This window comes from Cajanus cajan, chromosome 1, assembly GCF_000230855.2.
Source record: "Cajanus cajan strain Asha chromosome 1, NIPB_CcT2T_4, whole genome shotgun sequence".
NCBI classification, from domain to species: Eukaryota; Viridiplantae; Streptophyta; class Magnoliopsida; order Fabales; family Fabaceae; genus Cajanus; species Cajanus cajan.
Window position 1 is genome coordinate 24180451 of NC_138517.1, and position 16514 is coordinate 24196964.

Genomic DNA, 16514 nt, shown 5'->3' on the forward strand with positions numbered 1-16514 from the left:
CTTTAAAACATCCTATAAAACCCATTAAAATATCTATAAGAAAATAATCTCCATAAATATAAAATAAATAATAAATAACCATTATACTAGTAGAAAATTCAGGATGTTACAGATGCCACACCCAATTCTTGATCAACTCGATCAAGTTTCATTATCTTTTATAAAGATACAAATATTTTTTACAAGTCACTTTTGACTCAATCTAAATATTCTTTGACTTGTCTCTTCAAACAAATACCCAAATATTCTTTGAACATAAAGCCTTTCTAGGCTTCAAACAACCAAATATTCTTTGAACACAAAACCTCTTCAGGCTTCAATAAATCAAGTATTCTTTTATAGTTAAGCATCTCCATTCAAAGCAATAACACTAAGTTAAAACTGGGTAAAATAATTGTTGTTTTTTCTTACTTTCAAGATGTGATTCAACAATTTTAAGTACACAATTTGTTGATAGAAATAATGAATATGTTTTTACAATGTGTTCACTCTTTTTCTCTTTCTGAATCTTCAAACTTTCTTATATAGGCAGTTTAGTGAAAATGACCGTTGTAAATCTTTGAGAGCATCTCTCATAGGTTTGTTTCATCTATCTTCATTTTTGTTTTTTGTGTGGAGAAATGTTCGTTGGTGCATTAATTACTTATGTTAAATATGTTTCACAAAATTGTCACTTATTATCTAATCAAGGAAATTATTTATCACCTCTTAGGTGTTAAACAAGTGGAGTCATGCATATGTCATTTTTTTAGGAATTTCATTATTTCAGGGATTTGTTCATCTTTTTCTGATACAAAGGATGCCTTTTGTTCTTTTCGTTATCTATGATTACCAAGGAAGCTATTTCACTTTGATCTATTAAGGAATCATGTGAACAAAACTTGATTTAGTTACCAAACACCATAAATGATATGGATCCAAAATATATGTCTTATAGATGAAATGCTTTGTTTGTTAGACTTATTGTCAAGATAACTAATTGTGTTACATATCGTCTTATACCAATTTGTCTTATTGATTGATTTTGAATTTTTTTAAAGAAAAATGTCTATATTTTTTATCATTAAAACTTAAGACCTGAAGGATTTAAGATCGTCTTTTGACCTAATAGTCTTGTTCACGTTGGGTGTAGGACTAATGACGTCGGTTGTGAGGAGAGAGAATTATCTCAGGTTGAAACGACGTCGAGCATGGTTTGAGTGGTATCGAATGTGAGGTGAGAGAATTTAATTTTCTTGGATTGGTGTCAGGTGCCAAAGGAGTGGCGCTAGGTGTGAAAAGAAAAAATTGTCTCTGCCTAGTTTGAGGTCAAGTGTGGGACTTTGCCATGCTAGGCATGAGGGCTTATGGGTCACTACCTCATCCACGTCAGGCACTAAATGAATGACGTTGGATGTGGGCGAGGCAAGCAACTTCTTGCCTAAATGGCATTGGGCACAAGGTAGATAGCACTGAGCGCAAGTTACTTTATAAAAAATGAGTTGCTTGTATGATTAATTGGTGAACATGAGTAGTTCAGATGAATCTATTGTATATTGAAAGGTGTTATTAGTTCTATATATATTGGTTTGGGATAATACATGTAAATGTTTATAGCTATTAATTGTTGAGGTACAATTATGTTGTAAATTAATTAATATTGTTAGATCTATATTCATTGGCATGAGATAATGTATATTGATCAATATTGTTAAGGTGTTGATGCTGATAATGCTTTATTCATTGATGTTGATAATGCATATTCATTGACATGAGATAATGTTGATGAATGCATATTAATTAATGTTGTTCACTTGTTGACGTGTGATGCCGAAAATTTTATATCATGTTCTAGTGAAAACGATATACAAATCTCATAATTATTCTAGTGATTTTTTAACTAACATATTTTAAATTTTAAATTTTTAGATAATTTGATAAATCCAAAAAATATTTTTATGATGAAATTATAATATGAGTAAAAGGATTTCCAATCTTGTAATTAGTCTAGTAATTTTTTTTAGTAACTAACATATTTAAAATTTTAATTTTTAGATAATTTGATAAAATAAAAAATATTTTATATTTAATGTTTAGGGATTATGACATATGATTTATGGTTTAGGGTTTATTGGCTTTATTTTCTATGTATATAATTATCTTCTAGTAAATGGGATTTACAAATCTCATATTTGTGTTGGTAATTCTTTTTTTGAAATTGACATATTTAAAATTTATATGAATTGTTAAATTAAAAAATGATTTTATTACATAATTATCTTCTGGTAAATTTGTTTTAGAAATTTTGTAATTATTTGTGTTTTTTATAACTAACATATTTAAAATTTTAGATAATTTGATAAATTCAAAAAAAGTTTTATAATAGAATTATCATTTTACAAATCTCATAATTATTCTGATAATTTTTTTAACTGGCATATTTAAATTTTAAGATAATTTGATAAATAAAAAAGTTCTATATTTAAGGTTTAGAGTTTAAGATTTTGAATACATATGATATGAGAGAAGTTTTTTTCATACCATGAATCATGATTATGGAAATTACAAATCCCGAGAATCATGATTTATAAAAATAACTAAAATATATTTGATTATGTTATTAAAAATATTTATACAAAATTCTTGAAAATTGAAGATTTACATGTCTGATTATAATAAATACATTTTTGGATATATAAATATATTTTACAAAAATATTCTACATTAAAATAATTTTATCATATATATTTATTTATTCAAATCTTATTATAAATATGAAATTAAATTTTTATGATCTAATTAATTTTTAAAGATAATAAAAATAATTACATATATATATATATATATATAATTATATAATAATATTTACATTTGATAAAAATTAAACCATTTTAAAAAATTCAAAATTTATAGTTAAAATAATTTAAATTTAAATTTAAAATATTATGAAAAGTTAAAGAATTGTTTTATAATATAATTAACTTCCGGCGAAAAGAATTTATGAATTTTGTAATTTAAAATTTTCTTAATTATTTTAATGAATTTCTTTTATGTAAATCACATATTTAAAATTTTAAATTGAAAACTTTTGATAATTTGATAAATTAAAAAAATATCTTATAACAAAATTATCTTCTTGAGAAAAAATTTACGAATACCGTAATTATTCTAATAATTTATTTTAACTAACATACTTAGACTTTTTTAAAAAAAATTTAGATAATTTTTGATAAATTAAAAAATAGTTTTATATTTAGTTTTACAGTTTAGGTTTTAGGGATGTACGGTTTATGATTTTAGGTTTAATTTTGTGACTTTATTTTTTGTCTATAACAAAATATCATTTAGAAAAATGATTTACAAATCTTGTAATTATTTTAGTAATTATTTTGTAATTATCATATTTTAAATTTTAAAATCTTTAGATGTTTTGTTAAATTTAAAAAATATTTTATATTTAAAATTTATGATTCAGAGTTTAGTACTTTATTTTCTTATTATAGAATTATCTTCTGATAAAAAAGATTTATAAATTTTATAATTATTTTGATAAATATATTGTGACACCTTCTACTCCACATATACAATTATACAATAAATAAAAATAAATAAAAACCTTCATAAATAAAATTTAAGTCTCTAATCACATAAAGGTAAAAGGTTCATATTCATAAATCATAAATCATAGTTTAATGCAAAAATTACAAAAGAATAAAATCAAGGTCTTCTAAGCAATTTAACAAGAGTAACATTCTAAATTAGTCCTAACTAAGTCCCGATGTCACATGTTCTTTCAGAGCACACCCTACAATCCTACAATGAGACTTAAATATCATCACCAACATCTTCATTCTAATGAACACATGCAACACAATAAAAAAATACACATAGAGCAACAAGGGAGTGAGAAATATCTCACTCTAATTCAAATGTAGAAATAAATGTTAAGCAACACACAGATTGATAACAAATACCACACAAGTTACACATAATCAAGCACAACTCTCAAGTTATAAATACATTATAATAAATGCACATTAACTTATTATGCAATAATGTCATGGACTCAACTCATAAATGCATGCATGTGGTGCCATATAGAAGTTGCACATTTCTCATCACTAGCATGCTGCTACAGTAACATACATAGGACACGTTCATTCATAAATACATCACTGGTGACCCAAGGTACACCTGGAATAGCTCAGTACATCTATAGCATGTGACCTAAGCGACACAACTGGAATAGCTCAATACATCACTAATGACCCAAGGTACACCTAAGATAGCTCAATACATCACTAGTATGCGACTTAAGCGACACACCTGGAATAACTCATTTCACCACTAGCATGCGGCCTAAGCGACACACCTAAAATAACTCATTTCATCACTGGCATGCGACCTAAGTGGCATTCCTAGAATAGCTCAATACATCACTGGCATGCGGCCTAAGCGTCACACTTGGAGTCATATATGCACATGATGCATGTCACACATTCACTATTTCATTGACTCAACATTTCACTTATCATGTCTCATCATATCTCATATCACTTGTCACAACATCTTCATAATCATCCCCTAAGGTCACGCACATAAAGGTTTTCATCAAAAGGTCATGTCCTTAATTGTTCCTCATAGGATTTCTCACAGGAACCCACAAAGCACTCTAATTCATATCAAATCTTATCTATTTTCAAAATTAAACACATATTCATACTCAGAATCATACGAGGAACGCAACAGAACAGTCAAAAAGTAAAACAAAAAACATTCATAAAGTGTTTATTTCCATAGTCAAACAAAGGATTGGGGGCCAATCCTGCTATCAAACTTATCTATTTTCAAAACTAAGCACATATTCATATTTAGAATCAAAGAACACAACAAAATAGTCAAAAAGTAAAATAGAAAATATTCATAAAGTGCCTATTTCCATGGGTAGGCAAAAGATTGGGGTCAATCTTGCTATCAAACATATTCAATTTTAAAATTAAACAAACATATTCATTCTCAGCATTTATCAAGGAACACAATAGAATACTCAGAAGCCAAAACAGAAAACATTCAAAATTTGCCTTATTTCTCATAGGGTTTCTCGTAGAAACCCACATAACACTCTAATTCATATCAAATCTTATCTATTTTCAAAATTAAACACATATTCATACTCAGAATCATACGAGTAACGCAACAAAACAGTCAAAAAGAAAAACAAAAAACTTTTATAAAGTGTTTGTTCCTATACACATACATCAGGCAAAGGATTGAGGGTCAATCCGACTACCCAACAATTATTCTCGCACTCTCGAGTGAGATTTCTCACTCCCCCCTTACCTTGATGAGTAGAGGACGAAGCACGAGTGAAATTTGTTGTCTTCTTCTCCGAGGTCTCTTTATTGTTCAGAGCGTAAGAGAGAAAAATGAGAGTCAGATAGTTTACGTAAAAATGACTTAACTCCCTTGTAACTTCTCCTAACCCCTCCTTTTCAATTAATAAATTAAAAATAATAATAATAAAAATACAATTTAATAAATGTCGAAGATATCCTTCCTTCTCTCTTATAAAATAATTAAGATAATTAAACATATTTCCTTCCTTTTAATAAAGAGCATAAACATAATTCTTGATAAAAACATATTTTCATAAAAAAAAAATAGTCTTATGAAAAATAATTCAAATATTAATTAAAAATTATGTTTTATATTAAAATAAAATTCATATAAAATAGATAAATATTATAAAATATATTTTTCTCTTTTAGTAAAAATAACATACGTTTTATATAAAAATATAACTCATATCTACTAGCTAAATAATATTAAAAATCCTTTTAATAAATACATTAAAATATTTAAATACAAACATATTATTAATAAAATACATTTCATAAAAATTACCTATATCACTAATCAAAATAATCATTATATATCATGTCTCATAAATAAAATAGAGCTCATATAATTAATTAATAATATCAAAACTCTAAAATAATTATATTAAATATTAAAATAATTTCAAAAATATTATTTATATAAAGTATAAAAAATTAGAGTGTTACATTATACTACGTACTCTCAAATTTCCAAAAGCTCTATTGTGTATTGAAAAACCTACTTTTTGAATGACGAGTAGTATCGTATCATGAATCGTAAATTATAAAAAATAATTTATACAATTTCATAAAATTATTTAAAAATACATATTCATTCTTAATAACTAAAAATCATGTTTAGAAGACTGATTGACCAATTTAAGGTACTTTTAAAAGTTATTTATGTAAATGGAGTTATTTTGAAACTATTTACACATTTGAGACATTTTACTATAGTGTCGCTATGGGCCATAGCGACACCAATAATACGTGTATTTTTTTTTTTTTTTGTAATTACGAATGACTAAAATTTAGTCGGTAAAAATCGCTATAAACTATAATGATTTTTGTAAAGTCGCTATGGGCTCCATCCCCATTTAAAAAATATAATTAATATATATTTTTTTTATTAAAAAAATATTTTATCTAAAGGCGCTATGGGCCATAGTAATATTGTGTCGCTATATAGCAATCTTGTTTATTAATTTATGTTTTATTTTTAACATATTTGTTTTTAAATTTTATTAAAAATATTTATTTATGTAATTGTTTTTTTATTTTAATTAAGTGAAGGAAAAAAATATAAACAAAACTTAATAAAAAAAGAAGTATAAAATAAAATAATTGTAAAAAAATTGATAAATTAAATATAAAGTTTTTTATTTTGGTACTTTTAACTAAATTTTTTATTTAAGTCTATTAAGATTTTTTTTATATGTTAATTTAAAAAAAACTGACAAAAAAAAAGAAGTATTTAAAATAAAATAAAAATATATAAAAAAAGGAAAAAGGATGAATTCGCGTGATATCTGATAAGCAAATCGTAACCGTTGGAAAAAGGATGAATCCGCGTGATATCTTTCTCATTCCACCAAAGCGCAAAGCAATTTCTCCTTCGAATCAGTTCACGTGTGGACGTCCTATTGAATACAGCCACGACTAAAAGACACATAGGAGGCGCTATACACAATGTCGTTATAGCATATAACGATTTCTATTTTTTCTTTTTTTTTTAAAAATTATTTATTTTATTTTATCTTATTCATATTTATATTATTAATTTTTTTAAATTAAAATTTTATATTCTTTTATTTCATTTATATTTTTTAATATTCTTAGCTTCATTTTTTTAAATAAAATATTTTGTTATTTTTGTTATTTTTATTTTTTATGCTATTTTTTATAAATAAATTGTGTCGCTATAAATATTTTTTTTCTTCCAATTTATCATATTATACACTATAAAAAATTTTAAATTAATTTTATTTGTTAAAAAATATTATATATTTAAAATTTCAGTAATTTATTTATAATAAATTATTTAAAATGTGGCACTATAGGCCATAGCGACACTATGTCGCTATAGGTCATAGCGACGTCTTGATTTTTTAATTTTATTTTATTTCATATCAATTTTTATGAAATTTTAATTTTATATTTCTGTGAAATTTTAATTTTTATGAAATTTCAATTTTATTACATGTATATTATAAATATTTTTAGTTTTATTTATTTTTGTTATTTTTGTTAAAAAATTTATATACTCAATTTTTCAGTAAGTTATATTATAAAAAATTATTTAATTAGTGGCGATGTAGGCTATAACGATTTCATTAAAGTCGTTTTGTGTCGTCATATGCTATAGCGACATTGATATAATATGGCGTTCATGACTTCTTAGGATTTAAAAAAGTACATGTGTCACTAGTGTCGTTATGACCCATAGCAACACCATAGTAAAATGCCTCAAAGGTGTAAATAGTTTCAAAACAACTCCATTTACGTAAATAGTTTTTAAAAATACCCCAAATTGGTTAATCAGCTTGTTTAGGAACATAAAACGCATTATCGATGTTAAAATTTTTTATGATAGAAAAATATTAAAATTTATCATAAATATTTTATATTAAATTTTTAGTAAATATTCTGATATTAAATCTAGTATATATTAAAATTAATTAAATATTTGTATTTAAAAAACTGTTACAGAGTTTAATTATTAATTATTTAAAATCAATTAGTTTATCTAATTATTCCTATAATAAATACTATAAAAAATAAATAAATTATTTGTCTAAAGTGATAAAAGAATACTAAAAAACTATTTCTTCAAAAAGGATATCATTATCTTTGCAAATAAAAATTATAAGTAAAATATAAGATTTATTTTAATTTATTTTTATTTTTATTTTCAATAGCATAACAATATCATTATATCAATAACTATACTTCAAATAAAAATAATTTACCTAAAATCATATATTAATTTTTAAAATAAATAAATCAGTAACATAAACCGTGTCTGGAAATATAGGCTGGGAAATAGTACCCTCAACTCAAGGCACAAATACAAATCTATAACATGTGGAATTTTTTATTTAATTATTAAAAAAAGTATAAGAACACATTAGATTTTCAAATTCCTAAACGACGTAGTTTAGCACATCAAAATTAAAAAAAAAAAACTTGAGAGAGATTCTGAAGTCTGAAGTCTGAACCCACTAACTAACCGTCTAACCCTAGTGCGAGAGCGAGAGAGTGAATTCAGATTTTACAAAACAACATAAACAAACCCTGGCCACCCTTCTCTCTCCTCTGTTTTTCTTGTTCCTCTGTTTGTGTCCTTTGTACTCGTTACTTGTTTTTGTCTAATTGATCGTGTCAATTCACTACTTTGTTTAGTTTCAGCATTGAAACTAAGGTGTTGGAGAGTGAGAAGCATCAGCCACAATAAATAATTTCTACCATAAGAAAGAAGGAAAACCCTAATTGAAAAATGGAGGCCATGGCAGAGGCTATGGTGGAGAAGAGCGAGACAGTGAACAATGTGATGTGCCTCTTGACGGAGCCAGATGGAACTCCTATGGGTGCTCCTATGTATCTTCCTCAGAATGCTGGTCCTCAACACCTCAACCAGATTGTTAATAAGCTTCTAAACCATGTAACCAACCCCTTTCTTCTTTTCTGAATTTTTAGTTTAACTTTATTATTATTGTTATTATGCTGAGTGATTATCTATTCTCTCATTTTAGGAGGAGAAATTACCATATTCTTTCTACATATCAGATGAGGAGCTCCTTGTGCCACTTGAAACTTACTTGCAGAAAAACAAAGGCTAGTGATGTTTGGTTACAAGTTACAACCAATTAGTCTTTTTTCCCCTTAATTCATTCACTTATTTGCTTGATTTAATACATTTGGTTGTTTTTTTCTTCTTCTGAGAAATAATTCCTTATTTTTCATAAGAATTAACCCAAAAAAAATACACTCTTATTTCACTACTTTCTTTTTTCTGAGAATTAATTCCTTATTTTTTTTCCCTCTGCAATGTTACTTTAACATTATTTCAGTCTCGGTGGAGAAGGCATTGCCTATAGTTTGTCAACCTCAAGCTATTTTCCGAATTCGTCCCGTGAATCGCTGTTCGGCAACTATTTCTGGTATGTAAGACATGGTGGATTGTGTTTTCCCATTCATATAGTGGAACAGTGTTGTATGTAGAATTTTTTTCCTAAAGGAGATTGTGTATGCTAAATCATGTAAAACAGCAATGTGGTTCGGCTGTTGAGGTTTTTGCACGAATTTGTGTTATTGTCATATTCCCTGGAATTCATGTTGTTGGGATTGTTTGTATTTTGTAGGTCATGCTGAAGCTGTACTTTCTGTTGCCTTCAGTCCTGATGGGCGACAACTGGCAAGTGGTTCTGGGGATACCACTGTTCGATTTTGGGACCTGGGCACTCAAACACCGTTGTACACATGCACAGGTTTGACATTTAAAGATGATAAGTTATACTTGCCTTCCTTGTATCAGCTAATTAAATCAAGAAGCAATCGATTAATGTTTAATTATCCTTCCCTCAGTTCAAGAATAGAAATGATCAATTAACTCATGCAATCAAAGTTAGAATTGTGGACATTGGTTATGCCCATGATTGCATTGCTATATTAAAAAAAATCTTGATAGATTGTGTTGGCTAAATCTGTTTCTGGTGAATCCCTATGACCGGTAGTATGCTACAAGGACTGGGATAGGATGTAGAGAATAAATAAACACAAGGGTAAGGAAAACAAATGGGAAATAAGGGGAATATTCATGTCATATGATCTGGAGCATAAGTTAATGCTGAGCTGGCAAGGAATAGTGGGAGGTGGGATTTTTGTTGGTAAGGAATGACTGAGAAAATAAGAGGGAAAGATAGGAAATGTGAAGGCAGGAAATTACTGCATAAGGATTTGGTATTAGGATTACAACAGAGGTTTATCTCTGCTGTAAGAGCTAGTTGTCATTGTTCCTTAAATTAATGTAAGTTTCTATACTTTCATGATATATTTGCAACTTTTATGAGTCATCTATTTCATTATAGCTGTTTAACTTTTATGCAGGACACAAGAACTGGGTCCTTTGTATTGCATGGTCACCAGATGGAAAGCATCTTGTGAGTGGGAGCAAGGCTGGAGAACTTATTTGTTGGGACCCGCAAACTGGAAAGTCATTAGGCAATCCACTAATTGTAAAGTCTTTAACCTTGAATAACAATTTCTACTATAAAGCTCTTTTATTTTTTTTACATCTTAATGTTTCATTAAAGTTTATAGAGAGCATGCCAAACTTCCAACGTTGAAAGATTCAAACGAAGATTTAAAAACAAAGAAAAATGAAGCTCTTAACAATGAATAATCACTTGTGGTAGCGAAGTAAAGATTGAAAACAGTAGTGGGGAATGCAACATTGGCTACAGGGGCAGCACCTATTTTGTTAGATGAATTACACAACTCTGGTTAATACTGATTGTGCTTCCCTCCTCTTCCCTAACCCACTCCAAAAATAAAAAAACAAAAGAATTTCATGCTTTATTTTGGAGATGTCTTAGATGAATTGTTATTTATTTCTTTGAAGAATTTTGGTTCGTTGAGTATTTATTTTGATAATAGATGTTAATTAATTAGTTTTGTATCATTGTAACATTTCTTGGATAACAAAATTCAAAATATACTAAATGTAGGGCCACAAGAAATGGATTACTGGTATCTCTTGGGAACCTGTCCACCTGAATGCTCCATGCCGTCGCTTTGTAAGTGCCAGCAAAGATGGGGATGCTCGTATATGGGATGTTTCTTTAAAGAAATGTGTCATGTGTCTCAGTGGCCATACACTTGCAATAACATGTGTGAAATGGGGTGGAGATGGTGTCATTTATACTGGGTATTCTCTCCCTCTTTCCTTCCTGTTTCTCTGAAGTTTAGTCTGAATTTTTATTTGCACTCAAATTGTTATTTTGTTATATTGTGTGAATTGGGTTATTTGTCAAGTTAGCCTGTTGCTCTTTTAGGTTCTCAACAAGAGAGATGTTTTTAATTCAAGTATACAAACAAGTTGTATTTCATTTGACCCTTTAGGTTTTAGTCTCATAATTTGATCTTTAGGAAACTTATTCCTGCATACCCCTGCTGGAATAGAAACTCATTTAGGTTAAATTCTTATTTTATGGTTTTAACTTGTGTTTTTATATAAATAAGTTATAAGAGTTTATTTTCAGTCCTTTAATTGAACTGATTCTAATGTTCACTGAGGTATGCAGTAGGGGTTTCCCCCGTTCTTGATTGAATTAATGGTGTAGTCATCATTTTGTAATTCTGTATTACCACATGGTGCCTAACCATGTTTTATTGCAGCTCTCAGGATTGTACAATTAAAGTCTGGGAAACCACGCAAGGGAAGCTAATCCGTGAACTGAAGGTGTGCCTCATCTCCCTTTGTAGTTAAATGCTTCTTGTAGTTGAGTTATTGGGCCTGTTTGTTTAAGCTTTTTTAAGCACTTTTTAATAAAAATATAAAATAAGTAGTTTTCTATTTTCTTGTCTTAATTGCTTTTTAAGAAAAAAAAACTTTTCTTTTTTTTAATCTACTTGAAAAATTACTTTTTCTAGAATCACGTTTTTATTTTTAAACAAACTGGCCCGTTATATGATTGTTTTGAACATTTTTTTTCTATGCATGACTCCTGTTTCTCATCTGGTGCCAACTTTTTATTCATTTGAGTTGCTAACTTCGTTCTTATATACAAGACTCAAATACCTAATTCACCAAGATTAAGCAAAATAGTTAATATACTTGATAACAATAAATTTGACCTACTTATATAATTTTTTTCCCAAAACTACCCTTCTACTATTTTATTTCCTAATTAATACTTCTTTTCCTCTTAACCAATTAGAGTGCAGTCCTATTCTACTTCTCTCTCTTAATTAATATTGATCTCTCCAAATCAATTAGATTGCATGGTGTTTATAATTAATGTATTTCGTCAAATTAAGAAAACGCATCTTAGGGGTATTTTAGTTTAAAAATAATTAATACATAAAACAATATTAATTGGGTCTTATGTAAAGAAATAAACAATTGTTCTAAGTTGTGTATTATAAATAGGAGTGGATGTAGTATTTGGTAATATCTTTCATGTAGCTTTGATGCTTACCAAATGTAGCCTACCAATTGGAATTCTGCTATTTACATCTCGAAGGATTTTACAGTGTTTTATTTTGATTCATCTATAATCTATAACTACAATAAAGGAGATTGGACCTTTTTGTGTACACTATTAAACCCTAAATCCTAAATTCTATTATAAATCACAATTTCTTATTATTTTCTGTAAATTTCACTCCATAACAATATCCATACAATTACAATCAATTAACCACCCACTACTATATATCAATTAATCTTTTATATGGAGGCACAAAGTGCCCTTTTTAATCTAGTTGTTGGAATGTTATCGTAAACATTATACAATCATGTATGTGTTGATACATCATTTAAAAGTTTGATTCTGCAGGTATGATGATCAAACATATTTATCCACGTTGCATATGTAACTTTTTTTTTTTTTTTTTTTAATTTTCTTTTGATTGTTTTATAGTGGAATTTTTTCTTTTATGAAATTTTAAAAGGAATTTATGTTTGGATTTTTTTTTTTCTGTGGAATTTTTTTTATTCATGTTGAGGGCTTGGGAAATTTTGTATCTTTGTTCCTTTGAATTTCCTTTTTCTTGGTTGTTTTCAGTATTGTTCTTTTGTCTAGGTGGAATCCATATCTTTCATTCTCCTTGTAATGTTTTCTCTTTGTATTTCATGAATTTCTTTATTTATGAGAAAAGAAAGTCTGTCATGCAATAACAAAAGAATATTTTTGGTATAGATGGAGAGGTTTTTTATTCTTATTTTTGCATCAGATACATGCCTTGTATTTTTTGTCTTAACTCTCCTGCTGATATTCAACTCGTATTTTGTTTTAGTGATGATGTCAGTTTACTGTCTTTACTTTCCATTTTGCAATACTCTTTAATATTTTGGTATTAATTTTAGGGACATGGACATTGGGTTAATTCTTTGGCATTGAGCACCGAGTATGTTCTTCGCACTGGAGCTTTTGATCATACTGGAAAACAATATTCATCTCCAGAGGAAATGAAGAAGGTAAATGCTATTTTGTTTAATGGTATTTCTGGCCCTTCGAATCATATTTATCAGTTACTAGATCTGTCCTGCCTTGGCTGGTCAGATTTCTAAGGCAAACTGAAATTGAGCCGGTTTGTAGAATTGTATCGCTGTTTATGTGACCATGTCAAACCCTGTGGTTTGAACTGGGAGGTGTTGCCTTAGTTCTAACATGCAAGTTTTTTCAGAAAGAGTTACGGATCAATCCTGATCTTCATAATGAAAGGCAAACAGTAATTCCAACAGGCTACTTGCTTCTTGCAAATATTATGTTTACTTCATCCTCACAATAAATTTCTTTTTAAACAAACAAAATTATATTTTACTGTCATATTTAAAATAGATTCTTAAATCAATAAATATAAAATATTAACAATGGATGCTCTCAAATTCTCGTATTTTACCAAATTTTTGTTAAACTTTTGTGTTAAATTTGTAAATTTTCACTTGGTCCCAATATTTTAGAAACTGAACTGAAGAATGATTCAAGAGTCATGATTCCATTGATTTGACGGGTTACATTTGTCATTGAATTGTAACTAAACTCTGATTGAACTGGATATTTCAAGCTGGAGATAGCCAATGCTATTGTTTGACCAGGTCAAGCGGGTGCTTTGGTCTGTTTTTATAAATATTGTTCCCCTCAATCTATGTTTCTACTACTTTTGAAAAAATATTATGCATCATATTTAAATTTACTAAATATATTTATTGATATATTTATTATTATTTCCATTTATTGTTTGGAATAAAATGTATAATTCCTTTTTTGTACAGCATTTTAATCATAAAATAGACAACTTAAATAAAAAGCCTTAAATAATTGACTTTTAGATTGGTCTATTGTATTAAATCTACAAAATTAAAAATTAAAAATTATTAACAAATATAATTATGTTTTAGCTTATCCCAAAACAAAGTATGTTTTGTAGATCTCGAGGGCACTGTTTTGTTCATGTATCCAACTGCATGTAATGAGATTAGGCTTGATTGTTGTTATAAAACTGTTACTTGCATAAATTCTTTTCTTTAGGAACTTCGTCCATCTCTGTTTTACTAAGACCAATTTATGCTGCTGATGAATGTAGGTTGCCCTTGAAAGGTATCAAGCAATGAGAGGCAATGCCCCTGAAAGATTGGTCTCCGGATCTGATGATTTTACCATGTTTCTTTGGGAACCTTTCATCAACAAGCATCCCAAAACTCGCATGACAGGTCATCAGCAGGTACAACTCATTTCCTTTTTTTTCTTTACAATTAAAGTATGTAAATGAAGATGAACCAAAATGATATTCAAATTGCAATGTGACCGGTTTGTATCAGTGTTACTGAGTAGCAATTAGAAAGAATCTTCGTTGACATATTGTACATTATCTTGGTACTCAAAACGGGGAAAAAGTTGTTCCATATCTGATAAACCTACTATTAAGATCCTTTTCCTGGGAAACCTTTGGGGTCAAACTTCATTAGTTGCAGAAGGTTGTCTTTCTGCTTGTTCATTTAATAATTATAATAAATATTTGCAGATGCTCATTTCTTATTGTTTATTACTGGTTGAAATTGGTTTTATTGTAAAACAGATTTAATTACAATTAAGTTAGGACTTTCTTTGTATGCACATTCCAACTTTTAGGCTTAATGATCTAGTTAAACTTGCTTGCTTACAGCTTGTGAACCACGTATATTTTTCACCTGATGGGCAATGGGTGGCAAGTGCATCTTTTGATAAATCCGTGAAGTTATGGAATGGCACCACAGGGAAATTCGTTGCTGCTTTCCGTGGCCATGTCGGGCCTGTATACCAGATCAGGTACAGCACAAGTGATTCTATCTTCAAACTTGAAAGATATTTCATTTAGAACTATAATCAAGTGAACGTTTGCTTTTACTGTACAGCTGGTCTGCTGACAGTAGACTTCTTTTAAGTGGAAGCAAAGATTCAACACTTAAGGTAAGCGTAATTTTCTCTTTCTATTGAGAAAGGATATGTATCATGATTCATGAACATTTAATTTGGTTTCTACATCAGAACACCAATTTTCATTTGCAAAACTAGAACTTTGACCTTTCATCCGTTTGGTTTTCAAGGTTTGGGATATTCGGACGCGTAAGCTGAAGCAAGATCTCCCAGGCCATGCTGATGAAGTATGTCTATTCACATGCCAGATGCTTGAGTATTTTTTTTTGTAAAATATTTTTCTGTTCTAGTCCCTGACCTAAGTTTATTTTCTCGTGGTAAAGGTTTTCTCTGTTGATTGGAGTCCAGATGGAGAGAAGGTAGCCTCTGGTGGTAAGGATAAAGTGTTGAAGTTGTGGATGGGTTAGGCAAATTTGTGGATGAATATTTGGAATCCGAAGTAAGTATAATCTCTATGAAGTTGCTGATGAGTGAATTTCATGGGAATCAATGGTCGGTATTATGTGGATGCAAGATGCAAATCCTCTTTAAGTTATATGGACAACATATAAGATATGTTCATCAGAAGTATTACTCTACATAGCAATTGAGAATATAGGTACAGGACGAAGTTGCTCAAGTTGGGTCTCAGAAAATGGGTGAAGAAGCTGATTGAAACCTTGGGAGACCTATCACATGATTGCAAGGTTATATATACTAAAGATGTTATGTTGTCTGTTTTGAAGTCTTTTTTGGTCTTCCCTCCCATAATGATTGTAGGTGGCATTGTTTCTCAACTACAACTATCATTTGTCGAACTTTCACAAGGTTCATTAGTATGAACTCAAAATTTTGGGTAGTTTGACACTTTAATAGTGTTTTTTTTTTCTTTTTGATTCGGACTTTTGTAGTGTTAGAATTTTGGATGTAAAAATTAAATTGCATCTATTGAATTCTTTTCATTTTATAAAATTGTGTTTGGCTTGTTATTTGGGCAATTGAAAAGGAGGGGCACAAGAAAGAGGAATGTTATGTCTTC

At 28.6% G+C, this 16514-nt stretch overlaps 1 protein-coding gene across 1 annotated transcript; it reads left to right on the top strand.

The window, feature by feature from the left end:
* The first annotated feature begins 8561 nt into the window (after positions 1-8561).
* Positions 8562-16464, top strand: LOC109815902 (WD-40 repeat family protein / notchless protein). The gene is made up of 13 exons (XM_020380719.3): positions 8562-9018; positions 9110-9191; positions 9428-9517; positions 9719-9844; positions 10464-10591; positions 11084-11283; positions 11754-11817; positions 13447-13557; positions 14667-14804; positions 15246-15388; positions 15475-15529; positions 15667-15723; positions 15820-16464. Exons 1-13 carry the CDS (start codon positions 8854-8856, stop codon positions 15901-15903), a joined length of 1443 nt encoding a protein of 480 aa, XP_020236308.1. The 5' UTR covers positions 8562-8853; the 3' UTR covers positions 15904-16464.
* The last annotated feature ends 50 nt before the right edge of the window (positions 16465-16514 follow it).